Source organism: Anomaloglossus baeobatrachus, chromosome 8, assembly GCF_048569485.1.
Source record: "Anomaloglossus baeobatrachus isolate aAnoBae1 chromosome 8, aAnoBae1.hap1, whole genome shotgun sequence".
NCBI classification, from domain to species: domain Eukaryota; kingdom Metazoa; phylum Chordata; class Amphibia; order Anura; family Aromobatidae; genus Anomaloglossus; species Anomaloglossus baeobatrachus.
In genome coordinates this window covers 188,009,637-188,037,563 of record NC_134360.1, presented here as the reverse complement: position 1 = coordinate 188,037,563, position 27,927 = coordinate 188,009,637, and the positions used below count along the sequence as shown (strand labels likewise).

At 50.0% G+C, this 27,927-nt stretch overlaps 1 protein-coding gene across 1 annotated transcript in view; it reads left to right on the top strand.

Moving 5' to 3' along the window:
* The window catches only part of LOC142250069 (uncharacterized), an 84,526-nt gene that overhangs the window by 46,928 nt on the left and 9,671 nt on the right, over positions 1-27,927 (top strand). The window contains exon 2 of the mRNA XM_075322128.1: positions 26,553-26,719. Coding sequence (XP_075178243.1) covers positions 26,553-26,719 — 167 coding nt within the window. The remainder of the gene's footprint in view (positions 1-26,552; positions 26,720-27,927) is intronic.

Below are 27,927 nucleotides of genomic sequence, written 5' to 3'. Positions count from 1 at the left end.
ACATATATATATATATATATATATATATATATATATCTGAGTGCTCTAATAGAGTGGCATGGCAGTGACAGGCAAAAACCAGTCTATATAAAGTAAATATGAGGCTTTTATTTTCAGCCAGAGACTTAGGGTCCCATTACACGTAGCGACGTTCCAGCGATCCTGACAACAATACGACCTGGTCAGGATCGCTGATACGTCGCTACATGGTCGCTAGTGAGCTGGCAAACAGGCAGATCTAATTAACAATGCAGCAATGATACGGCGATCCGTATAACGACCTCAGCGCTTGTTGGGTCACACAGCAGTTATTCTGATGGCTCAGACCTCGATAGAGGCGTAGTGTTTCCATCCAGGCGTGCCAACGAGGTTGCTTGTCGTTGTTATGGCGTCAAACACAGCGATGCATGCTGCCCAGCGGGACACCAACGATCAAAAAATGAACCAGGACATTCAGGTACGATCGGCGATATTGCAGCAGGGGGATGGTTGCTGCTATGTGTCCCACGTAGCGAGATCGCTATGTGTAACGGGGCCGAAACAAACAAACATGCAACAGAAAACAAGGAACACTTGCCCATCTGGGTGCTTACTAGCATACATTATCCTTGACTCATGATTCCACGGGGCTTGTGGAGCTTGAATTGCCAGTCACTGGTCTTTAGTTTGCACCTTCGTCCATGTCCAGCTCACAACTCAGCATGTTACTCTTCAGGCTGTCTCCCCCCTACTGAAGGATTTCATCAGCCTTTTATGTGGCTGTGATTAGGCAAACTCCCTCAGATGAGTTAGCTCAGGAGCTAGACTGCTGCTGCAATATCTCACCCAGATAAACTTTGTGGGTGAGATATATATTCCATCCAGTATTACTCGTTAGTAGGAGCTGAGCTACAGTCCTCAACAACAGTTGAATTGAGCTGTGCTGTTCGCATTCGAGTCACTACGTACATTCAGCTGGTGCCAAAGCTGAATACAACTGAACAGTGGAAATGCAGGTGTTAGTGTACCGCCCCGTGCTCGGCAGCCGAGCCGCTTGGATCCAAACCTTCAGTGGGTGGCTCGAGGGTCTCTGGACCCGGGGGTCTCGCGGTCACTTCAACTAAAAGGGGGTTGTGGTTTGGGGACATAGATGTACGGCCGGAGCCGTGTTAAGTTTGTGACGCCACCCACGGAATGTGGTGAAGGTGGACACCACCGCTGCAGTTACGGGGCACCCAGGGGAGATGTTGCGCAGCAAGTTGTTAACCACTCTGTGGGCAGGGATGGTGGCCCCGGGACCCGTTGGGTGTGTTTGGCGGTGCAGGGAGATGGGCGACCGGAGAGTTCTGATGTACCCACTATTAGTAAACACATGAGTCTCTGGTAAACCAAGGTGATGGTGGTCGGTGCCCACAGCCGGCTGCGGTCTAGTCCCGCACCCGGTGGTGGTCTCTGTCTTTCTCCCGCACCTGTGTTGGATGGTGGACTGCCTGTGCTTGGAACTTCTGGAGTCCGCTCCTGGCTTGTTGTTGCCTAAGGAGCCCTTTGCCCGCAGACGCTGGCCCGTGGGATGTCTGAGTCATTGAGGTGTCCGTTTATCTCCCTCATTGGGCTGTTGCCTTCAGTCGGGACTTTGGGTGGGACAGGACCTCTAGTACTGGCCGCAATCAGTTAATTAGCTAGCCCCCAGTAGCTTCTGGACCTAGCTTCAGGGTCTGAGTACCCCCTTTGTGCTCCGGTTTCCGAGTCGGTTCCCCGGGTCGGTAGCGGCGAGCTACAACCCTGTCCCGGTCCACCTCGGTTCCACCGAGCAGTCTTCCCGGCTCCTGCAGACGGAGACCGCCGTCTGCCTCCTAGGCAAAGGTACCAGGGCTCCTACCCCGGCACCTGCTCAAATTGGTTTCTCTCCTCTGCTGGAGCTGCACCCAGCTCCAGCCCACACACCTCTCCAACTTGAACTCTCAACCTTCTCTGCCTACTGTTTACTTTCCCGCCCCAGGCTATCTGAGACTCCTCGGTGGGCATCTTCCAACCGCCTGGTTCCGTCCCCTGGTGTGTCCATCAAGCCTTGAGGGGGTGACTAGGGTTTTAATGTTTGGCTGAATGTTACCTATGAGGGACAGGTGTAATGCGGGGCCCTATTTGTGACTACCTGGCCCGGCCAGGGCGTCACGTTAGACCCCCATGGATCTAATATTGGGACCCTACATTATAGGTGTCTCATCTATTAGGTGAGTAGGGCCCAGTGACTCTTATTCAATGATTTTGGACTATTGAACTCCCAATATAGTTCAATGAAGATGGTCATTGTTGTCTATAAGAGCTACAGGAGCGGGTCGTGTTCTATTCTGTTGGTTAAATACTTGACACATTGTAGTACTGTACGTGGTGGCAGTGGTGATGGTTTTGTGTACATGCGTGCTCTCAATGAGGTGCTATCGGGGAGCATAATTGTAGATTAACCCTTGTGTCATGATGCCTATCTACAATATCACAGTTTATACCTCTTTTTACATTAGAAACTAGTGGGTTAAATCTCCAAGGCTCATCTTTTGTTCATTAAATATTTTTTTTTTTGCTTTTTTTTTCCAATGAAAAAGCGGTAAAAGCTGATAGGAGTAGACATACCTTTATCTTGTCTTTTTTTGCTTCTAGATCAGAGAAAAGCATGTGGCAACAGACAAATACAATTACATTCTATATCATCAAGATGATTTAATTAAAATAGAATCACAGTACAATTGTGGGTAATTGTCCTCATGGTGGCTTCCCACTGAATGGATATTCAAGCTTGAGATTGAATGCTATAAAGAGAATAAGTGTAAAAGACTGGGGAGGCATAATTGGTAGCAACTGCAGTAAGTATAAATTTAAATACCAACTGAGTAGAATGAAGACTGTTTAGTTGCTGTCCATTAAAATGGGTAGTTTCAAAGAAAATGCTGAGACGCAGCCAGTTGCATCTTCTTTAAAGCATGTGATCTCATATCCCATTCTCGCCTCTTTGTGTTTTTCTGAAAGATCGATATTGTGGCTTGACAATTAAGTAGATTTTGCTCTGTATGAAGTCACTCGCTTTTGTTTCCTAATTGCATTTTCAAATAAAATATCTGTTGGCTATTGCTTTACAATGGTGATTTGATGCAATGCTTAGTACTAATGACCCTGGAGAGTTTTGATTGTCTGCATTCTAGTGACAATAAAGTGTCATTTATAACAATGTGATGTGGAAAAAAACAATCAAAGTCATCCTCTAAATAGAACATTTATTAAAATCGTTCTTGACTAATATCTTGAAGGGTATCATTAGTAGATGAAAAGAGTAATGTCAAAGTTTCCGGAGTCTGAAAGAGTAAATGCACTGTCAAAAAACTTTTGACATGATAGCATGTCAGAGGTTTTGACTGCTGGGAGTTTGGGTACTGAGATGTCTACCAAATGCTAAAATAAAAGGGAAGGGCACTCACTCCAGCACTTAGCTGGACCTTGGTATATGGCAATAGCTGAAGACGATCTCATTGGCTTCCTGATTAGTCTCTTTTTCGCCAACTCCGAGCTTTAGCAGCTAGGAGACAACGGTTAGGGTGACTTGTCAAAAGATTTTTTTAAAGTGTTTTTATAATTTAAGGGGAAATCTTTTCTCCTTGCAGAGACCTGACAAACCAGTTTTGGCTGCCAGTGAGGTGTCTTATAGTCTCAATGCTATAAGACTGAATTGGTTTGTCAAGTCTCTGTAAGGAGAAAATATTTCCTCTTAGACCCCACTATAACTTCTCATACAGCCAGATCAGACCTCACACTTTGCACTGACGAGGGGCAATCACCCAAAACACTGTGTCTGCAAATTGAGGCTTTTTAAAAGGCTTGTTAAAGAGCCACGTTTGACTTTTAGAATTTCTACTTCCAATAGGTGGCCATAGAGTTCATCTCCTTCCTCCCTGAAGAGACAATTTGGTTATAATTTAAAGGATTTGTCTAATACATATACTGCCCCTTTTAAATATTTTTTAAAGCCCTAACTGCTTTTATAAATTGCTGTATTATAAAATTCACTACTCTTCTCCCTATAAAGCTAATACCTATATCTGTTTTATCCTCATTTTACTTTCTGTGATGTTCATTTCGAGAAAAGTCTCTTATGGTACATCACCGGTAGACAGCCCTGCAGGAACTTACTGTCACATGACGTTTTGCTCAAAACTTGCTGAGTGTCATGGCAGTGTGGCATCCCTGAGGCTTCAGTCGTCACCACAGAGGTACTGCACCTCATCCAGAGGTGTAGTATCCCATTCCCGGGTAAGGAGGAGGTTGCAAACCGGTATACACAAAACACAGACACTCTCATTTAGCAACACTCCACAGGACCGGGGTTAGGGCAAGTTGCACCTTTGATACGCCATTGGAAAGCACAGTCCGAGCCAAGCTGGGAGGTGAAGTCTAGTTAGTGGGAGCAGTCTGCAGAAAGTGGGGAGTCGAGAAGGAGCAGCGGGGGAGTAAAGACCTGTGGTCTGGAGCTGCTGCAGTTCGGCCCATGCACACAACAGAAAGGGTCCTAGAGCCCACGAGAAGTCTACCATACTCCTGTGATGCCCTGGCAAAACCAGGTTGTCACAGAGCCTGCAAAAATCCACCAAAGTGCAGGCCATTCTCCTCTTTGGCACCAACACAGTCCCCACACAGGTATGCACCAGCCAATCAGGCCTAGTCATCCCCCCAGGACAATGGGAGGGATCTAGGAGAAGATCTCAGGAAGTGACAGTGAGGAGTTGAAGTTTCAGTTTGAGCTGTAGTCAGTGGAGAGCTGACAGGAGGGAGTTGGAGCTCCCTGGAGAGGGAGGTAGTCGGGGTTGGAGCCCTGGACCACCGGACAACTGAACTAGCTACGCTGACTAGGTGGCCTTGAGGGCCACAGGCGACAGAGATCCGGTCACGGGGAACCTGAGGTCGACCGGGGCAGGGTTGTAGCCTGACAGTTCCGAGAGAGGGGATCTGATGCGGAGGCCGTTTCAAGCGGACTAGTCCAAACAAGAGAGACAGACAGAAAGTGCAGAAGAAAGGGCCCCAGGCTGTATATCTGTGTGTGGGACTCTAATGCAACCGCTGGAGGCTACCGGTCATTGGCAACTTGGTTTACAATACAGACTGTGTGTGTTTACTGACCCTCCAAATCAGCACCAGCTCATCCAGCACCACGACTACCAACTGTAAGTTCTCTGTTTCCTGCCTCCTAAAGACTGCTCCCTGCAACCCCTCACGATACCCTGGGCCCCGGGACTACACCTCCCCTACCTGTGGAGGGGATCCCACCTTGCTGCCCTGCTCCATCAGCCCCGGGCACCCCCATATCTAGGCAGCGGCGGTGTCACCATCCATCACCGCAACCCAGGGGTGACGTCACTGAAAAAGACTCTATCCCCTGTAAATAACCCCTTTTCACTTGTGGGTGACGGACGGCTGCGCGAGCCCCGGATCCGGCTGCCACTCGAGCCACAGCAACCGCCCGGATCCAAGCGCCTCGAGTGGCCCCCCTGTTGTGGTCTGTCCCCCGCCCGCGACACTCCCGTGGCCTCGTTCCAAAGATGACATACCGGAGTGGAAGGACTTTGGCCGCACAAGGGACCGGCCCCTCAACTAGTGGAAAAAACTCAAGGCTCAGCTAGCAAACCGGAGGCTGAGGTTATGTCAAGTGCTGAAGCCACATCCACACACAACCAGTGAAAATGTGACCACATAGGGCCAAGGGATAGAGCTTCAAGCCACCCAACAGGGTCTACGGACACCAACTCAGGGCTCTGTGTATGCAGGCGCAGGACAGGCGGTAGAGGTCAGTGCAGGAAGACGACCAGGAAAGGAACACAGAAGGGTGTACCGGGTTGTGCCTTCAAACTATCCGGGATTGGCTGGAGCTCATCACAGCAGGACTCCGCACCCCGAGGGCAGCATTTGTCTAGACATGCTAACCTGGAACCCTGAACTGTGAGTAAAAACCTTGTGACTGCATCACTGTGTCGTCCGGTTATTCCCTGCACTTCCGGCCCTGCACCCAGCCATTACAGAGTACTACTCCCAACAGCCTTGGGGCCCAGCTCTATCTGTGGAGAGTGATTCCAACTCTGCTGCATCACCACTGACCCCAGGGGAAACTGAACTGCAGCGGCGGTACCTATTTTGTCGCACACCACAGGTGGCGTCACGACATCTCCCTTGTAAATATTCCCCCACCACCATCATCAGCCATTATTGACACCGCCGGGGTCATGGAACCGGGCCCTGTCTCCGTGACATCCTCCCTGACAGAACAGAGTTGCAGCCAGATAACGAGTAACCACCAGGCCTAGTGCGGGCGTGTCAGTGGCATCAGACGCTGTTCACACCACAAATTCTGACACTCCATACTGTGGTTTCTCTGGTGCTTTTCCTATATAACCGAAAGCCAATGCTATACTGGCACTATCATGCTGATTCTATACATACCTTTAGTTGTCAGCTAGGATGTATAGGTTTTGAAACACAAACAAGTAAAGTTTGTAAAATGAGCAGCTATTTGAGTGGCGGCAGCTGCCGATCAGCTGATAGCTGGGGTGAGAATTCATAGTGATTCCCGCCCCCCTGCGTGTCCATCCTCCCCCTATCTGTTATTTATGCAAACTGTATTATAGAATCATTTTACTATGTGACTAGAATGACCTGTGCTGATGTCATACCCATGTGATCAGAAGGGGCAGGGCCTCAGCAACATAGCTGATATCAGGAAGTAACATTATTTTTCTGGTTGCCGAGGCCACGCCCCTTCTGGTCAAATGGGTATGACATCAGCACAGTTCCTTCAAGTAAAATTCTATAATAGCATTAGAAATGATAGGGGTAGACAGACAGGCAGGGGGGCGGGAATCACTATGAATACCCACCCCAGGTATCAGCGGATCGGCAGCCGCTACCATTAAAAAAAACTACTCATTTTACAAACTTTATTTGCTTGTGTTTCAAAACCTATACATCCTAGCTGACAACTACAGGTATGTATAGAATCAGCCTGATAGTGCCAGTATAGCTCTGGCTTTAGCTTATATAGGAAAATCCTGGTGATTGGTGAGCTTTAATAGTATTGGTCTTCACATATGGGCTAAATTGACTTTTTGTGCTTCCTAAGCTCAAGGGCCCGGGTGCAATTGCAACCTTTGCATTTACAATAGTTATGCTCCTTCCAAGATCTAGAACTTCTTTACATTTCTTCCAATAACCATGGTTTTTCTATAATTTCTTTTTTGTTCGAGAAATTATTCTTTTTAGCTAAATTTTATTACGTTTATTTTTTTCTCCCACCGGAGGGCGGAAGCATCAACTGTTTAATCCTTTACATAAAATTTGCTTCACCTCATTTCACTACCGTAGTAGGTATCCTTTTTTGGAAAAGTTTGCTCTTAAGGAGCAATACTTGTTTTCAGATGGTCTTATCTACTTTTCGAGAGTTTACTGATCAATATTGCTTTCAGTGATTTATTTTTATAAATTGGCAAAGAAATGTAAATACCTTCTGTTTGGAGAAGTCTCTTACAGCATTGGATGAGTAAAGTAATGTATTGTAACACATTGAAGGGCAAATTACTTGAATCTATCATAACAAAAACATTGCAGGATCAGCAAATTGTACACATGTTCAGCGTCTGCTTCCTGTCTTCAGCATTATGATTATCATTGATGTTTTCTGCTAAGGCCTTATATTTTTTAGTATTTGTGTTTTACTTTTATTGCTGCATAGATGCATAATGCAGACACTTGAAATCCCTTTGGAAAAGTCTTCACTTTCCTAAGTGTTGCAGCCGTTATGTGTGAGAATAGAAGAGCTGCTTTATGCCATTTGTAACACCAAAGTTAGTGCTCAGCCTGAGATGAGGCCTTTGTAGATATACTATACCAGGCTTAGAAACAAAGACACTTTTTTTGCAACTCCAATATTTAGATTTAGCAGAACAAATTGCTTTTATCTGTAATTTCAACTTTTAGCCTAAAACTGGTCATATACCTTAGGCAAGGTTCACATCACTTTTGACCTCCTATGTTCAGTGGCTTTTTCGGGGCTCATGTCTGAACCTCCGCAAAACAGGATTTGGGCATATACACTTATGGGGCCATTGACTATAATAATGCAGACGGAGTCACTGTGTGCTCTGTCCAGGTGTCACAAGAAGGTTTTTGAAAGCATCACCCACTGTCATGGCAGTATCAGGATCTGTGTAAACTCCAGATTCTTGCACTCTGCCTTCTAACTTCTCTGATGTCTATAATCAGTGCAGGGAGACTCGGGCGTCGGATCACAGACTTGAGGTTCCTAGGCAGGCTAGCAAGAGTTAATCTGGTTGTTAATCTCCTTTGGTCACATGCAGGGCCGGCGTCAGCACGCGGCAAACCCGGGCAAATGCCGGGTCCTTGGACAGCCGGGGGGGCCCACTCGCGAGTGCTGGGGATCGCAGTCCTCCGCAGGAAACTAAGGCTGCTGCCCCTTTAAGGTGATGCATCCTCCTGGTGGGAACTTCATGTGTGGGCGGAACTACCGTGCAACGTCCTGCTCCTGCCCCACAGCACAGATGAAGGAGGTGCAGTTAGTGCCAGCCAGCGACCCCCAGCACAGCACTTCCCACGGGTGCTGTGTGGTCCACTCTCCACCAGTAATTTTGAACTGTATGTTCTACACCCCTCCACCCCACCCGATCTGTATATGTGTGGCGCCCCTGACCTGGTCAGGCACCACTGAGTACTGCACCCATGCTGGGGACAGTACAAAACAGGTGATCCAGAAGGCTGACCGAGGTGTGACTACACAGGCGCATAGTGATCAGGTCTCACACATTTACCTTTGAGAGGACCCCTGGGGATCCCAGGAGGGGGCGAAGCCTCCATCTCCACTCGAGGGGTGTGGTAGAGAGCCTGGTTGCTAGGTGACGTAGGCAAGAACAGGAGAGGAGGGAAGAGTGAGCCGAAGACAGTTGAGTGGTGAAGTTCAGGGAGGGCAGAAGCAGACCCTGTAGCTCTACACAATTCTGACAAACGTACGCGCAGTGACTACCGACGGGGGAGAACGGTCACCTGGTAGTGCTGCCCGAAATCCACACACGGCTAAAGAGAGAGCAACGGAGTGGAAAGTAAGGAGACTGTCAGGGAGATACCAGGCCCAAACGGGTAACAGGTCCCAGTGCAGGGATAGATCCACCTGTCCTTTGCCAAACCTGCATGAGGGGGCACTTTACACCCCCAAGACAACACCACAGAGTCCGCAGCCACGTAGCCAAAGTGAGGGGCCCATAGCTCACAGGAGGCAAGCAGCCGGAGTGACCTGGTCCAGGCTACAAGCAAACGGGCCAAAAAGAAGGGGAGAGAGGCACCAGCAACTTCCCTGGGCGACCCCAGCAGGGCTTCAAGCAGGGGTTACCCCAAAACACAACGGGCTAAGGAAGGCGAGTTGGTAGCCACCCTCATAAGTCAGCCTGAAGGACACCTGGTTCCAGCCTGGTTCATCCCAGCTACGCCCGGGTTACTCACCCTGCCACCATCAGTGAGTAAAATCCCTGAAAGACATCCTGCTTGTGCGTGTGAGTCATTCTGCGACTTGTAGTTCCACACACCTACACGGGACCCTGGGGCATGCCTCACTCTCAGGAGGCTATTACAACTGACTGCACCTACTATCAGCCCCAGGCACCCCTAACCTGCAGTGGCGGTCCCCACTGACCGCAATTCTGAGAGTGGCGTCACGACAATCAAAATAGAGGATTTCCTACCTGTGACGAGATCCAGCCGCGTGGAGTCCCTGAAGGTAATGCACCGCTGCACCGACACCGAGCCTCGGGGCCCCACACATCTGGCGTCACGAACAGGATAAGGACTAGACCTGTTCAGACAGGTGACCATGTGCCTGGGCGGTCCGCTTGGAAAATTGGAAGCGCCGCCATATTGCCACCATGAAAAGCACGCTGAAAAACAACAGCAGCCCGCGCTGGGAGAAGTTACCGCCCACGAAGAGGTGTGGCTACCCAGAGATCCCCTGAAGAGTCCTGTCCTCGCAAGTGATGAGAGCGGAGGCGTTCAGAGACGTCGGGAAAGAAAGGGAGCCAGAAGCCTGCTACTAGAAGAAGGAGACGCAGAGGAAATGGCATCTGAACGCAGAGACCCAGAACCAGGCTCCGCTGCCTGGTGGTATCGGGAACTTGCCCAGTTTTGCGACCAACTGGAGGCCAGGGTCGTATGGCAGATCAGCGAGGGACGTACGGAGCTTATGGAGATGGCTGCAGCGGTTCAGGCCTATGAGAGGGGAACCGCACGACGAGTGCCAGACCGAGCGGCGACGACTCAGACCCCGATGATGTTACCGATGGGTGAGTCCTGTGTTGCCCCTGTCAGCGCGAGTGCCCCGACCCCTGCTGCCACGCCCGCGGTCCCTGGAGAGATGCCCGGCGCGGCGACGCTGAATCAGGCCGCAGCCACGCCAGCTGCGGTCCACCGAGCCCAGGCCGCCGCAACGATGCCCAGCCCGGCCCGCAAAGATCCGGCTGCCACCGCGACCCTCCTCCACGCCGCAGGTGCGGCCCGCCAAGGACCGGCTGCAGCTGCGACGCCAATCCAGGCCGCAGAAGCGCCCAGCCCGGCCTGCACAGATCCCATCGCAGCTGCGACGCCAATCCAGGCCGCCGCAGCGATGCCCTGCTCGGCCCGCCAAGACCAGGCCGCTGCCACGCCAGGCTCGGCCCGCCAAGACAAGACTGTACAATTATTTACCCCGGCCTGCAAGGCCAGAGCAGACACCGCTCCCCAGCCCAAGGAAGTCCCTGCTAGGAAGTCCCTGCTGGGGGAGGACCCCGAATACTGGAAGCTGAAGGCTGATCTAGAGGCCCACTTCCCAAAGGAGATGGTGGACCGGTATCTGCTCCCTCCGCATACTCACAGGAAGACTCCTGCAACATTCATGCCAAAGGGTCCCCCGCCCTGGCCTGCTGATGAAAATCCATCCCTAGCGCTGCCACAAGAGGAGTGCCCAGAAGAACTAAGGGGGAGGGGAGGCCAGGAAGCTGAGAAGCTGACCCCAGAGCCATCAGCAGTGGATGCAGCACCAGTCCAAGAGCCAGAGATGCTGCCGTACTCCCGCTGGGATGAAGAGGGACCGACATCCTCCGCTGAGGAAGATTTGTCCAGATACCTCACCTGGGAGCCTGCAAGCGGTAAGGTGGCAGCCAGGCAGGACCCAGCCCGCAGGACACGGCGCCGCAGCAGGACAAGGGATCCACCTGCACAGCAGTCTCCCGAGAAGAAGGACGAGGTCACGGCCAGAGACTTAGAGGAAAAGCGGTCCTTGAGAAGAGCCAAATCGCAGGTCAGAGGCCCACTTTGTCGAGTTGTAGAAGACTTCAGTCTAAGGTCTGGATATAGCTTTATAGTGGCACCTGGTGTAAAAGAGGGCATATTTGTGAACAGAAGGGATGTTAGAGCACATTTACCTAGAGGACATCCAGGAAGAAACCTACAGATAGGAGACTCAGTAGAATTTACAAAGCACCAAGGAGAACGCGGATGGTATGCACTAGATGTCACACCCTGCCCCAGAAATCCCTACAGTAAACCTGCTATCTCAACACTACAAGATAAAGAAAGAGAAAAAGAAACAGACACAGAAGAAGAGGAAAGAAAATACAAAGAACTCATTGATGAAACCACTACAGATGATGACGACAGGTGCCACAGCCCTACAGGCCCAAGCCCTGGTGAGGAGGAAGAAGGAGCAAAGTCCATGTAAAGTAAAGTAAGAAGTACAGCAAGTTAAAGTACAGTTTTGCAACGTTTACAAGTTCAAGCATGTGCCCACATGAACTTATGTGAGAAACCCTTTTGCACTTTAACCAATGAACCTTAAGGCTATGAACTGGCTATAGCCCCAAACTCTCGCAGTGTTTATAGTTACCCCAGAGGTACGACCACTACCAGGGAGCACGCCTGTTTATGGGGCCTGGCTCTCCACCACAAAGAGGGTACCTGGTCAGCACCAACTGTGGAGGCCGCCTCTACATCCTGCCAGAAGAGGCTGAAGGCGCGGCTCCACCAGGCCAGGTATACCCTGAAACCACCAGACCATGAAAGCCGCCTCTACATCCTGCCAGAAGTGGCTGAAGGCGCGGCCAACGGGAGAGGCAGATGGGAAGAAAGGTCTGGGGGAGCTGATGGCCCAGACCTGGTTACCAAAAGAAACCGGTGACCTGCCGCCTGAGAGGGTTTAGGGTGGGTTAACGGACTTGTGGGTGGAGGGTGGTGATGTATGGTACCTGTTGGTTTTAAAACGTTTTACCATGTTTTACTGTTTTACGCATTTTAAAATGTTGTCTTGCAGCCCGAGGACGTGCTGGTGATAACTAAGGGGGAATGTGGCGCCCCTGACCTGGTCAGGCACCACTGAGTACTGCACCCATGCTGGGGACAGTACAAAACAGGTGATCCAGAAGGCTGACCGAGGTGTGACTACACAGGCGCATAGTGATCAGGTCTCACACATTTACCTTTGAGAGGACCCCTGGGGATCCCAGGAGGGGGCGAAGCCTCCATCTCCACTCGAGGGGTGTGGTAGAGAGCCTGGTTGCTAGGTGACGTAGGCAAGAACAGGAGAGGAGGGAAGAGTGAGCCGAAGACAGTTGAGTGGTGAAGTTCAGGGAGGGCAGAAGCAGACCCTGTAGCTCTACACAATTCTGACAAACGTACGCGCAGTGACTACCGACGGGGGAGAACGGTCACCTGGTAGTGCTGCCCGAAATCCACACACGGCTAAAGAGAGAGCAACGGAGTGGAAAGTAAGGAGACTGTCAGGGAGATACCAGGCCCAAACGGGTAACAGGTCCCAGTGCAGGGATAGATCCACCTGTCCTTTGCCAAACCTGCATGAGGGGGCACTTTACACCCCCAAGACAACACCACAGAGTCCGCAGCCACGTAGCCAAAGTGAGGGGCCCATAGCTCACAGGAGGCAAGCAGCCGGAGTGACCTGGTCCAGGCTACAAGCAAACGGGCCAAAAAGAAGGGGAGAGAGGCACCAGCAACTTCCCTGGGCGACCCCAGCAGGGCTTCAAGCAGGGGTTACCCCAAAACACAACGGGCTAAGGAAGGCGAGTTGGTAGCCACCCTCATAAGTCAGCCTGAAGGACACCTGGTTCCAGCCTGGTTCATCCCAGCTACGCCCGGGTTACTCACCCTGCCACCATCAGTGAGTAAAATCCCTGAAAGACATCCTGCTTGTGCGTGTGAGTCATTCTGCGACTTGTAGTTCCACACACCTACACGGGACCCTGGGGCATGCCTCACTCTCAGGAGGCTATTACAACTGACTGCACCTACTATCAGCCCCAGGCACCCCTAACCTGCAGTGGCGGTCCCCACTGACCGCAATTCTGAGAGTGGCGTCACGACAATCAAAATAGAGGATTTCCTACCTGTGACGAGATCCAGCCGCGTGGAGTCCCTGAAGGTAATGCACCGCTGCACCGACACCGAGCCTCGGGGCCCCACACATCCCCTGAGTCCCCGCCCCCCACTTTATGGACCCCAGTGGGTTGTATGAGTTTCCCCGCCTCCGACAGTTATGTCCTGGCCCCCAGAGCTGTGTGGCTGTGTGTTCGGGCCCCCCAGAGCCATGTGTGTGGGGGCCCCAGAGCTGTGTGGCTGTGTGTTAGGCCCCCCATAGCCGTGTGTGGGGGGCCCCAGAGCTGTGTGGCTGTGTGTTCAGGCCCCCCATAGCCGTGTGTGTGGGGGACCCAGAGCTGTGTGGCTGTGTGTTCAGGCCCCCCATAGCCGTGTGTGTGGGGGTCCCAGAGCTGTGTGGCTGTGTGTTTAGGCCCCCCAGAGCCGTGTGTGTGGGGGCCCCAGAGCTGTGTGGCTGTGTGTTCAGGCCCCCCAGAGCCACTTGTGCACATTTCTCAGATGTCCCATCATAAGCTACAAACCCCTGGATTGTAAGGAGATAACTACAACTGTGTGTGTGTCTGTCTATGTGGAGCAGAGCTGAGTGCGTGCCTGGGTGGAGCAGAGCCGAGTGCATGCCTGGGTGGAGCAGAGCCGAGTGCGTGCCTGGGTGGAGCAGAGCCGAGTGCATGCCTGGGTGGAGCAGAGCCGAGTGCATGCCTGGGTGGAGCAGAGCCGAGTGCATGCCTGGGTGGAGCAGAGCCGAGTGCGTGCCTGGGTGGAGCAGAGCCGAGTGCGTGCCTGGGTGGAGCAGAGCCGAGTGCGTGTCTGGGTGGAGCAGAGCCGAATGCGTGCCTGGGTGGAGCAGAGCCGAGTGCGTGCCTGGGTGGAATAGAGCCGAGTGTGTGCCTGGGTGGAGCAAAGCTGTGTGTATATATAGTTTTTGGACAGCAGAGATGTGTATGTGTGCAGCAGAGATGTGTGTGTGTGCAGCAGAGATGTGTGTGTGTGCAGCAGAGATGTGTGTGTGTGCAGCAGAGATGTGTGTGTGTGCAGCAGAGATGTGTGTGTGTGCAGCAGAGATGTGTATGTGTGCAGCAGAGATGTGTATGTGTGCAGCAGAGATGTGTATGTATGTATATATATATATATATATATATATATATGCAGCAGAGCTGTGTGTGTTTGTATCTGTACATATGCAGCAGAGATGTGTGCAACAGTGCTATCAGGGTGTGTGTATGTGTATCTGTGTAGCAGAGCTGTGTGAGTGTGTATGTATGGAGCAGAGCTGTGAGTGAGGCCCCCCCATAGCCATCTGTGCGCCCCCCCCCAGAGCCCTATGTGCAGCCCCCGAGAGCACTATGCAACCCACCCCAGTAATGTGTATACCCCCAGAGCTGTTTGCTACTCCAGTAACATCTATGCCCTCCAGTAATGTCTATGCCCCCTGCCCCTCCTGTGATGTATATATTGTAGCCCCCAGCCCCACTTGTGAGGTATATACAGCAGTGTCAGTGTGCACTGTACGCGGCCATGTCTGATAGTGACGACCATCATGCAGCACAGTCACATGCCGAGGAGGAGCTGATGGAGACAAGCGGGAATGTGTCTGTATGCATGTATGATGTGTATCTATGTATGTCACTGTATATGACTCTGTATAGATTTGTCTGTTTATAAGTATTTTTGTGAGTTTGTCTTGAAATATATATATGTACATATGCCTGTATGTGTATGTATCTGTGTATGTGCGTGTCTGTGTGTGGATGGGGCCCACTGAGACTCTTCCGCCCGGGGCCCACAAAAACCTGGAGCCGGCCCTGGTCACATGCTATGGGAGAACCAGACATGTTCACTTTCCTCCTATATATGTTAGCTGGACTGTTTTTATGATGTCAGCTATAGCTTGTCTATTCTGGTCTAGAGAGATGGATTCACCCCGGCTTACTGGTGGTTGTGTGTAATATTACTGTGAGCAGTTTTGGTGTTAACCTCTTTGTCTTTGTGTTGCTGCCTTGCTTCACTTGCTTTTCACCTTAGTTTCCTAGTGGTGATTCCTGAGATTGTACAGTGTGATTGAGCTTCTATTATCCTTGTCTGTCTAAATCTATGTTTTCCCTTTCACTTCAGCTCCTTCCTTCCTTGGGGAATAAAACAGATTCGATTTTTTTAGGTGTATAGCAAGGCACGAGACTCTGGCATCTATACCATCAGAGGTAATCCTGAGGACAGGAATAGCCTAGGGTCCCCTAATGTGAGGAACAGTATAGGAGCCCTTTAACCCTACTATCCTACAGTCAACTCGTGACACCAGGGTTGTCAACTTGACTTGACTTTTTCTATCTAAAAATTACAGATAGACAATATTTTTTATGGATATATTGGAAAACTCAACATTAGGATACATCATTATCATAGTTCATTAGGATTATAAGTGATATTTGTCTACATCCCATAATTCTATTATAATGACATCAGCTGCATGCAGTGTGACCTATTAAATAATGATACAGTTATAATAACCTGTATAAGTTTCTTCAGCCTCAAAAAAATCATGGACATCTCAAATTTTTTTTACGGGCAAGGCACAAAAGTGTCCTATTTTTATGCACTGTCCAGGAATTTCTGAACGGTTGGCATCACCTGCTCTGTCGTACATCATTTTTAAAAGTATATACCTGTTGTAGTATGAGTGTACTCTACTACATCTTGTTGCCACCTCCAATAGATGTATATGTAGCACCAGGGGGCAGGGGGAATCAGGCACAGGGTTTTGTACCTGAGTTACTCGTCACTGGGCCTGTGTGGTGGTCTGGGATATCACGGTGGCCTGCCCTGCTTTATGCCCCGAGTTGTACACCAATAAGGAGAGAGGATGATGGGGTTTGTAGTAGGATGAATGTCGTGACGCCACCTGTGGTATGCGGCCAGTGATTAGCCGCCGCTGCTGTCGCTGTCCTCCGGCGCGGGTGGTAGTAGCAGCCAGAGATTGTATTGCTCCCCACAGGTGGAGCGGGCCCCGGGGAGGATGATGAGGGGCGTAGTGATGGCGTTGGCCTTTGGCGCCGAGGCGTGGGGCAGCAGCGCTGGTAATCAAAAGTCAGAGCAAGTTGCTGTGGTTCCAGGTGTCTTTACTCACTCTTTGTGCCGCTCACCTGGCTAGTACTGGTCACCCACTGTGATTGGCTTCATCGAACCCTGATTCCTTCGGAGGTCAGTCCGGTGGGTCCCTTCCTCCTAGTGCCTTGTGTGTTAGATCCCCGTGGCTTAAAGCTACTTGGGGACCTCAGTCCATCTCGAGTAGTACTCTTGTCCCTAATTGCAGGTACCGCGGCTTCACAATGGGGCCTGGTGCTGTCCAAGGCCCCGGATCCTATCTTGCACTGTGCTTTTGGGCTCTTTGTGGCTAGGGAAGCTTGAAACCTCCCTTTCCTGGAAGATATTGGAAAACCAACTTGGAGAATGATCTTCCCTAGCGTCCTGCACTCTGCATATTGCGCCATTTCTGAGGGAGCAATGAAGCTCTCCGCTCGGCAACCACGTGAACTCCTGTGTTCCTCCAGAGCACCAGTGAGGCACGTCTGCTGCTTTCCTCTCCTGCTGGAGAAATCGCTCTAACTGTTGTGTTGGCTCCTAACTCCCCCTAAGTGGCTGCTCTTCCTCGAGTCCTTGTCACTAGTGGGTAGTGCCCCCCCTGTTTGAAGGCAACCTTAAGACCCTACCCTAGCCCCGTCCCCATTGGGGAAGATAACCTGTTGTGTATTTGAGTGTGTAAGAGGTGAAACTGGTACCGACCTCCTCTGGATAAGTTAAGCACTACAACTTAAATCAGGTGCAGTACTGAAGCCCCAGGGGCGCCACATATACTGTGATGAATCAGTGTCTGGCCACTTTTGTAGGAGTTGAACTGTTCTTAGTTAGGCCAGACGTATGGTTCCTTTGTTTAGTAAATCAAGAGAAGTTAACCACTGTCTCATGTCAGACTGATCGGAGCCTTATTGTGTGTTAAATGTGGATTGCCTCAGCCTCTTTGACTATATTATTCAGAGGAAAATTATGCAGTTAGATTGGACTAGTGGTTAATGAGACAGCAGCCATCCCAAACCAATACTGTAAGACAAAATACCCTGAAGTGAGAACTGAGGTGTATAAAATGGGCCTTGCTTCTGTCACCAGATGGATATTCTATAAGACTTCAGCCAAGGATCCACGGTTCTAGCTTCCAAATCACAGAACTGCTTCACTGCTCAATGCTGAGCCTACAAATTTGTTTGGCGAACTCAGGTTGGGACAATTTGGTCACCTTGCTACATATCTGTGCTCAATCAGCTTCCTAAGCTTGTCGCTATTTCCTTTAAGTGGGTGCCCGACAAAATAGCTGAGCTCTATCTTTAGGATTGCCAAGTACAATGTGTATAAAGGAGGCTGCTTATGTGCCCCTACACTCTATTAAGGACTGTGTTGCAGAGACACTAGCGACCAGATCCCCAGCAATCAAAATGTTAATATTGGTACTATAGGTGGGGGATAGCCCCTATATACAGTACCACAATACAGATTGTGATGCGACTGCCAGTGATTTTATATCCAATGCACAATGTGTCTGAGGCACCTGGCAATCGGGCAGCCCTGAACACTTACTAGGGACCTGCCCCGGGGTGAACCTTGCCTTTTCCCCCTGGCCCAGCCCACTTCTGATAATAATGTTGGGTGATAACACAGGATCTACCAATAATTATAGGTGATGTTACAGCTGATCCTGCTCCCATGACCTCGAGAGTGATTTTTACATATGCTCATTAGATGCTTTAACATCAAAGATACAGGTCTGTTCATTGTGCCTAATGTACAGGTGCATTTTGTTAAACAACAGGAGTTTAGTCTAAAAAACGCAAGTGACCCTTACTGTCCCAACGGCACATCCCCGTCACCTTCACCGAGTCCTGGGGCATGCCCCTACCCGTGGAGGGGTTAAACACATAGCTGCCCACACCATCGCCACCGGGTATTCCCAATCGCAGCGGTGGTACTCCACCTTACCACGCACCACGGGTGGCGTCACAAACTTTCCACACCATCCCCTGTACATAACCCCCCTTGGTTTGAGGAGCCGTCGACCCCCGGGTCCAGAGCCCTTTCGAGCCACCGTGGATCCGGATCCGAGCAGGCCGTCTTCTTATGCGGAGGCGACACACTAACTTGCTAAAGGGGCTGACCAGCCAAGTGAACTAATGTCCTTGTGAATAGTTGCTGGCCTCATTAGCATATTATAAAGCATCTTTAGAAATACTTTTTTTAAAGATCTCTTTATCCATGCTACCAGATACAGGGATGGTTAGGCAGGGATTAGCATTACGCACCCAGAACTGCTCATGGTTCTTGGTGCATATTCCGCCTGACAGGTTCCCTTTAAGGGTTGAGACTGAGAGGAGTTACATATGGAGGCAAAAAAATTGTTTCCTAGGAGGTGACAGTCTGTTAGAACCCAGAGTTTGTTTGTGTTGAACCTAATGCGGGTGTCACACAAGATGAGCTATCGTGCGATGCATCGTCGTGGTCACGGTTTTCGTGACGCACATCCGCCGTCGTTTGCGACGTCGTTTCGTGTAACACCTCCGAGCGACGCTGAATTAGTCACAAATCGTGAGTCGTGTACACGTCGCTTATTTTTAAAAAATCGTTTATTTTTCATGGCGCCGGTTGTTCATCGTACCCGGGGCAGCACACATCGCTCCGTGTAACACCCCGGGAATGATGAACACAGCTTACCTGCGTCCCACGGCACCTGCCGGCTATGCGGAAGGAAGGAGGTGGGCGGGATTTTTACGTCCCACTCATCTCCGCCCCTCTGCTTCTATTGGCCGGCGGCTGTGTGACGTCGCTGTGACGCCGAACGTCCCTCCCCCTTCAGGCTTCAGGAAGATGATGTTCGCCGCCCACAGCGAGGTCGCGCAGCAGGTAAGTATGTGTGACGGCGGTTTAACAACTTTTTGCAACACAGGCAGTGATTTGCCCGTGACGCGCAAACGACGGGGGCGGGTACGATCGCTCGTGCGATTGCACGATAGATCGTACCGTGTGACGCCCGCATAAGGCTTTAGAGCTGGCAGACTGCCGTGAGATAGGTGTGTGTAGTGAAGAGACATGATAACAGATATAAGATCTGAGGACCGAGGAGCTGGAGAAGAATTGTGAAAGATTGCAGAGATTGATAGGCTGAAAAGTCCAATAGACCTGAACTTGGGCCAGTGAGCTCAAGTGAACAAGGCAGAGAGGAACTCAGGTGAAAAAGGAAAACTTGTGTGGAGAGGAACTGATTGAGAAAGATTGATAGCAGCAGGATGTTAGGCGGGCTTTACACGTTGCGACATCGGTAACTATATATCGTCGGGGTCACATCGTTAGTGACGCACATCCTGCGCCGTTACCGACATCGCAGCGTGTAAACCCTAGGAGCGACGGTCACTGATCGCAAAAACGTCAAAAATCTTTGATGGGTGACACGTCGCTCCTTTTCATAATATCGTTACTGCTGCCAATACGATGTTGTTTGCCGTTCCTGCAGCACCACACATCTTTGTGTGTGACACCGCAGGAACGACAAACATCTCCTTACCTGCGTCCACCGCCAATGCGAAAGGAAGGAGGTGGGCGGGATGTTATGTCCCGCTCATCTCCGCCCCTCCTCTTCTATTGGCCGGCAGCTTAGTGATGTCGCGGTGACGTTGCTGTGACACCGAACGCACCTCTTCCTTGAAGGAGGGATTGTTCGGCGGTCACAGCGACGTCGCCGACCAGGTATGTGCATGTGAAGCTGCCGTAGCAATAATGTTCGCTACGGCAGCAATCACCACATATCGCATGTGCGACGGGGGCGGGAGCTATCGCGCTCGACATCGCTAGCAATTGCTAGCGATGTCGCAACGTGTAAAGCCCGCCTTAGAGAAAGGTACCCTATTTGTGAATAATGTTTACCATAATAGGACACGAGTTTTTCTATGGCAGATAGAGGTTGTATCACAGCCTGGAGTCTGTGACTCTACTAAAAAGGACTTTGTATGCAATGGTAAAGAGTCATACAGAAGTAATCTCTTTAGAGGAAGCTACACAAGTGAAAACGAGATCCCTCAGAATTGTTGGTGTACCGCCACAGCAGCGGTCGAACCGCTCGGATGCGGGTGTTGCTACTCGTGGTTCAAGGGTCTCCGAACCCGGGGGCTAAGGGTCACTCTTAAATGTAAAAGGGGGATATTTACAGGGGATTAGATAGTTTGTAATGCCACCCGTTGTGTGCGGTAATAGGGAGTACTGCCGCTGCCGTTGGGAGTACCCCGGATGGTGGAATGGGGACAGCCAGATGACGTTACCCTCCACGGGTAGGGAAGGCCCTGGGATTCTGGATGGTGGGATGGATTGCAGGGGAGCGCAGGCTCGCTGGGGCAAGGGGTGATCAGGTACTCACTCAGAAGGAAAGCCGACGCTGACAACGTAGTAAACCAAGTCTCTGGGTGCCGCTGCCCTATTGGGGGTGGTCGTCTGGGTTCCGTCCCCTACAGCACTGCCTGATGGTCCAGAGCCTGCCTCCGTGCACAGATTTTAGTAGTCCAAGTGGCCCGTAAGCTTGAAGCTGTCCGGGCCCCGCTCCCCACTTTTTGGTGTGAAGGAGCTGTGCTCTCAGGAGCTCACGCTTGAGATTTCAGTGGGCAGCTTTGCTTTTAAAGCCCTATCCCCCTCGTTGCGCTAGTGCCCGCAATCTTTGAGCTTCGTGGGGACAGTCCTTAAAGGCCCTATCTTCCACAGGTAATTGCCGGGTTGCTTGAAGCCTCTCCTCGACCTAGGGTCCAGTACCCTGATGTGTTTTTTCGGCCCCAGATCGGATCAGATATTGTACTGCTGCTGACCGTCCTCCTAGACTAAGCCAGGCACCCAGTCCCAATATCCCGCGACCGCGTCTCCTAGTCCTCCAGGTCCAGACCACTGTCTGCAACCCGATCTACTTCTCCCCTGGGAACTCCAACTCCCAGCTTCCCTCAAGCTCCTCACTGCTTGAGGGCTACCACTGAACTGACTTGTCACCTCCCACCTCTCTGCCTGATCCCTAAATGGGCAGCCCTATTCCAGCTTAGCAGCCCACTGGTGTGCCTGACAGGGTATGGTGCGAGGTGCGATTGGGATTTTTGGATGCTGATGGAGGTGACTCGCCCACCCCAGGGCTATGGGACACCCGGTGCCGGGCTGGACTAGTCCGGTGGTAGTCAGTGGTGGCTGGGCCCGGCTCCGTGGCCCTGGTGGGTGTCAGTAGAATATGTGGCTTGAGTTAAAGTTTGTGTTCGTGACGCCACCTGTGGTATGCGGCTAATAAGCCGCCGCTGCTGTATGAGGCCTCCAGGGGATGAGATGGCAGCAGTGGTGGTACTACTCCCCACAGGTGGAGCAATGCCCCGGGGCACAGTTGGTGCTTGTGAGTGTCTATGCAGATGAAATAACAGAGGCAACTTCAAGGGTACAGTTTCAAGTTCTTTACTCACAATTCTTGTCACAGTCCTGCAGGGACCCTTGGACTGCTGGGACCACTGTCAGGGACCTCCGCCGTTTCTGGGTGATTCTGAGAGTAAAAGCCGGTACCCTTCTCTTAAGTGTCTCTATCTTCTGCTGTCTTCCTAAGCCTTGCCTTGGTAGGTTGAACCTGGCTTGGCCTCCACAACAGCCTCCAGGCTGGGGAGTCACCTGTCGGCTGATTATCCCTTTTCTAGAGGTACTGCTGTGGGCTGTGGCCCGGGGAGTTTACAACATTCCCTGGGCCTCGGTTTTTACTGTCTGGAGATGATTTTGCACTCCTCCGGTTTCTAGGGACCGTCCCCTGTTGCAGCTTGATCCCTACACCGATGTTCTTGTGGAACAGGCCACCGCAGCTCTACAGCTACCCGTGGCCCTGGGACCCCTTCTGTTCTCTACTTGGTGTCACCTGGACCCTTTGAGTCCCAGGATCTTCACCAGGAAGCGTCTCTTTCTTTCCTTTCAGCTCCTGACTGACTTGGAGCTCTTTTTCCTTTCACTTCTCCTCCTTGCCTGCCTCCTGCAGGCCTCCTCCTCCTTCCCCACTCTCTCTCGTTCTCTGACTAAAACTAGACCTTCCTCTCTTTGACTGCTCTCAGATGGCTCCTCCCACCTCCCCAGTTGCCCTGTTCTACCCTATAGGAGCAGGGATGGGTCTTACGACCCCTCCCAGCATGCAGCATGGGAGGGTTTTCTGCCACTTTCCCTGGTCCCAGTGTGCTCCTAGCAATGGGTGTAGTGTGGATTTACCAGGGGACTGGAGTTCACTCCTTTCCTCACCCAGAATGGGGCATCACACCGCTGGATGGGGTGCAATGACCTGTGGCGACGGAAGCCTCAGGGGCGGCACAGAAGCAGTACTGCAAGTTGGGAACCCAGAACCAAGAGGGGTTGAGTCCTGCACTAAGAGATAAAGAGCGGGCAGCACCTTGTGACGACCTGACTAGTCAAGGGGCGTCACATTAGCTGGACCATAAGGAGATACAAGTGTATGGGAACAGAGGAGAAGAAATTGATGTGATCTAAATGAGAAGTGTCCGTGCCTACTTTTAGCAAATGGATTGTACAAGACGAACCGTACCTGCTATCTTTTGAATAAAGTTGTTATCTAATTCAGTAAAGTATATATTTTTGGACAGTAGACTTTCTTAGGTTACTGTCAACCATCTGTTCTTGGCCTACCACGTCACATGTCAACTGGCAGTCTGCAGTGGCGTATCGTCCTGGTAAAAAGCACCACAAAGATACACACCTGGCTAGGACCCACATGGCTGCTGCCCCTTATCATTTAACACTATCTTCTTTGATGCAATACCTTTCTTTTATTTCTTGGGCTGCTGATATGTGAAGCATTATAATGAAAGCACATAAAAGAGAATTCCTGCTGGGTAGCGACTACTATTTCACATATGAATGAAGAAAATGTAATGGTAATCATCATAAACCTAACATGCCAGTTGAAGCAGAAAGTAGAAGAGAGAACTGCAGTTTGGGAGAAAATAAATTTTAAATAATCACAAATAATCGCACAAGCACGTATAAGACACATGGTTAATGAAACACTGATTAGAAGATTCATAAAAAGTCTTTCAGCAATTTGTTTTAAAGGGAGTCTGTCAGGATTTTGCTATGTAAGCTGAAGACCATGCCATGCTTTATGGGTTAAAACAAAGAATTCAGGAATGCCTGTCTTGTCAAGGTCCGATCTGTTGTTTGTTTGCTATGTTGGTTTAAGGCCCCGTCACACTAAGCAACATCGCTAGCAACATCGCTGCTAACGAACAACTTTTGTGACGTAGCAGCGATGTTGCTAGTGATGTCGCTGTGTGTGACATCCAGCAACAACCTGGCCCCTGCTGTGAGGTCGTTGGTTGTTGCTGAATGTCCTGGGCCATTTTTTAGTTGTTGCTGTCCCGCTGTGAAGCACAGATCGCTGTGTGTGACAGCGACAGAGCAACAACTAAATGTGCAGGGAGCAGGAGCCGGCTTCTGCGGAGGCTGGTAACCACAGTAAACATCGGGTAACCAAGAAGCCCTGTCCTTGGTTACCCGATATTTACCTTTGTTACCAAGCACAGCATCTTACACGCGGCGCTGGGGGCTGGTCACTGGTTGCTGGTGAGCTCACCAGCAACTCGTGTAGCAACGCTCCAGCGATCCCTGCCAGGTCAGGTTGCTGGTGGGATCGCTGGAGCGTCGCAGTGTGACATCCCACCAGCAACCTCCTAGCAACTTACCAGCGATCCCTATCGTTGTTGGGATCGCTGGTAAGTTGTTTAGTGTGACTGGACCTTTAGGCAGCAGGACTTATCTTTGATCGGACTACAATGTCACCTGTGTAGGGCAAGAGTGACAGGCAGTAGTGGCCGTGAGTCCAGGGACAACCGGGCGGCAGCACCACGGACAGTTAACCTCATGCCTGCCGCATCACGCTCCACTTGCAGGGGATCTTTCGGGCCATTCTTCCATTACTTCCTTTATACGGCACACCTGGGATATAGTCGCAATAATCACACCTTCACTCCATGGTTCCAACAGAACTGTAACATTTATTGCATTCACAGACACTTTGAGGGCACCGGAATTGGTCTCATAGGGTTTTCCTCAGTCTCCACATCCACAGATATACGGTATACATTGGCGGCCGGCCGCTTCCCTAGCACCCGGGTACCTTCAGGCTCCACTAGGCTCCTTATCTCCCTGGCCAGCGTCACACACGCAGAGCCCAGATCATTCCAGCTCCCGAACCCCGTCATCCCACCCACAGGGACTTACAATGTGCCTGACAGGGTCCACAGTGAATTCTTCCCCAATCTACTGCTTCTGGCAAGGACCAGAGCTATCCTACTCCGGAGGGCACAACTAACCTTCAGTTGCCAGGAGGGTTCTTTGGGTAATTGCGGCAGGGGAACGGTCACCTTCCCGACCGGCTAGACTAAACCCTCAGCAGGGGACATGTAAAAAGTCAATCCTCCAATTCCAGGATTCCACGTTCCACCGGTCCAGGATTGACCCTTAGGGTCCAGCAATTTACTCTACTTGGGGGCTCCCACAGGTGTGGTGTTTTTCTCTCCTACTGGGACTCTATTGGCATTTCCTGTCTTCCTACTCCTTTTTTATCCTTGGTGCACCACCCCCCACTAACCTTTTCCTAACTTACAGGACCAGGGAAGCGGAGAAGCGCACCAGGGCCACCTTGTGACCAAACAACAAAATTACACATGCCCCACAGGGCATGCCCCCTCCTCTGATTGACACCTCACTGTCAACCTACAATCTCTATTGAGATTCTGGTGAATGCGGGTTAATTCTCTCAACTCTGCTACATGGTGAAGTCTAAACTTTCCGATTGTGTCAGAATGGCTGCACCCAGTAAACTAAGTGATACATTGTTGTATTCATGATATTTTTGCCTACATTATGCTGTTCTCAGAGGAGATAGCAAAAATATGCTGACAGATTCCGTTAAAGAGGTCTGGTGGAAGGAAGTTATCACCTCTCCACAGGACAGCTCATAAATTATAAATATGTGTGAGATCCAACTGCTTGGGCCCTCACTGATCACCAGAGCAGGGCACTTTTATCCCTATTGGAATGGAGCTACGCATGCTCGATCACTGTTATGCTAGTCGGGCATGTGCACTGCTACTCTATCCTAACAGGGAAAAAAATAAATAAAAATAACTTGTTCCGGTGGGCCCAGCAGTTGGTCTCTCACAAATCTTTAAGTTACCAGCTATCCTGTGAAGAGGTGATAACTTCTTTTTCAGCAGACAGTCCATTTAATTTGCTCATTTTATTTTATTTTGTCTCTCTCTGTAATTAAAATTGAAAAATATATAAAGAAATATTTTCTCCCCTTGTTCTATATCTATCTGTAAATTATCTGGCTGCAGCAGGATCCTCCCCCCTCTGTTCTGTCTACAATAGGTCACAAATATCATTATTTCACACCTATTGGCTAATCCCTATCCCTTAGTAAAAAGAAACAAAAAAGATCAGAAAGAAACTGTGTTCTCTGCAGTACAAAACACACTCCTGTTGTTTTTAGGACCATGCCAAAAATCCTTCAGACTGACCAACATTATGGGCAACTTTATCTCATGTTATACTTTTATCATATTTTTCTATGTTTGATGTCAGGAACCATTAAAGAATTTCTTCTTACCACATGATGACTTATTTTCTTTTCTGGACTGGCATTTTATGCAGAAATACTAAGCACCTAGGAATAAATACTGACGTATATCATCTTTCTAATAGGCAGTAAAGACAGATTATTTTCTTTTTAATCTGTTCATAATACTGTTGATTTCATGTCTGTTTTTTTCCCTCAAAGATAGCATACAAAAGAAAAAGTCTTCGTTGCCTTGTTAAAATGCAAGAAACATCCTTAGTATCATTTTGAAATTGATTTTAAAGTCTAATTAATGCTCATCTTCTCAGGATATATGCAAACATGTATGCAAATAAGCAGAAAAATATGCAAACATATACAATGTTTCTGAATTAAAAAGCCCTAAAAGTTGTAATGAAATCAATATTTTATTCATATCTGGAATCTGTATTTCATCTTCTTACTGTAGTGACTTTTGTACATGAAGCTTACAATGAGCACTTTGTCTGTAAGCCTAACATATCAGTAAAAAGCCAAGACGATCCTTTTCTATTTCACTCGCTTTTTATTGAAAGGGTTTTCCGAGTTCATGAGAAAGTCCTGCAATCGCTCTTTATGAGTGCAGATTGCCAAATTGTATGTCCAGTCAGAATTCTGCTTCATTTCCAGTGTGACCGGGTGGTCGTGTGACAGTAGGTATGGGATTTGCTTGCAGTCACTCTCGCTTTTCTTTAATAATAAACCAATAGTAGATACAGAATTGGAAACTTGGAAAAAGTTTGTTTTCGGGTACATGTGTAGAGCATCATGGGATGATAGTCATGGGTGAGGTGTTGATTACTGATGCCTAGACTCACTACATGAAAGACATGGTCCTGACTGGGTGTGTGGACTGTTGCTGTGTGAGCACTACGTCTTTGCAGACCGGATGGTTCAGATTGTTTCAGCTGGCCAGAATCTGATGACAACTTGTTCCAACATGGAGACCAACAGTTCAGTTTAATCAATAAAACTATACTTGAAAGTTCTTCTTTATCAGCTTTATACAGTGAATAGGGGGGCACATTTCAGTTTTACATAGCATATTCAGACACACTTGCAGTCCTGTCTGATTTGTTCCTGCTTCCAGCGACAAAGTGTTTTGGCGTTAACTACACGCTTTTATCATGGTCTCATGATGAGGGCATGCAGTTAGTGTAGCACCCCTGAGGCCATCAGGGAGCTACAAGGTACTGCATCCCTCACCAGGATGCAGGGCCTACCCCCTAGGGACCCAGAAGACCAGTGCCAGTAACACACAAACACCCAGATAATCCCTGTTTTTCCCCCAAAATTCCCCATAGACTGGTACAAGGCGAGGGTTAGACCAATGGATTGCCGCCTAGAGGTGGAGCCAATCCTGTCCACTAGACGACCAGAGGAGGGGCAGACAGTGGACAGTCAGTCAGTGGAGAGTGAGGAGTCGAGGAGTGACAGTGAAGGGACAGGGACAGGGAAACTGGATAGTGGGAGCATTGCCTAGTAGAAGACTATATAAGCAAGGATGGTTGACCTTAGGGAGATCAACATCCAACACCACGGAGACACCATCACGTGTTTCTCAACGCAGTGATTCTAGAGCAATGCAACCTGGGAAATATTCAAAACAAAAAAGCCTGCAGAGACACCATCACATGTTTCTCAATGCTGGCAGGAAACTAGCCAGGTCTTTCCCCGGGAAGGAACCACAGGAAGGGCAGTCTCCAGTCAAGGAGACCACCTATGGCAAACATGGTATCCATCCACAGACAGCTGTTTCGGGGTATTTGCCCCTCATCAGTGTGGAGTAGGAAACTGGATAGTGG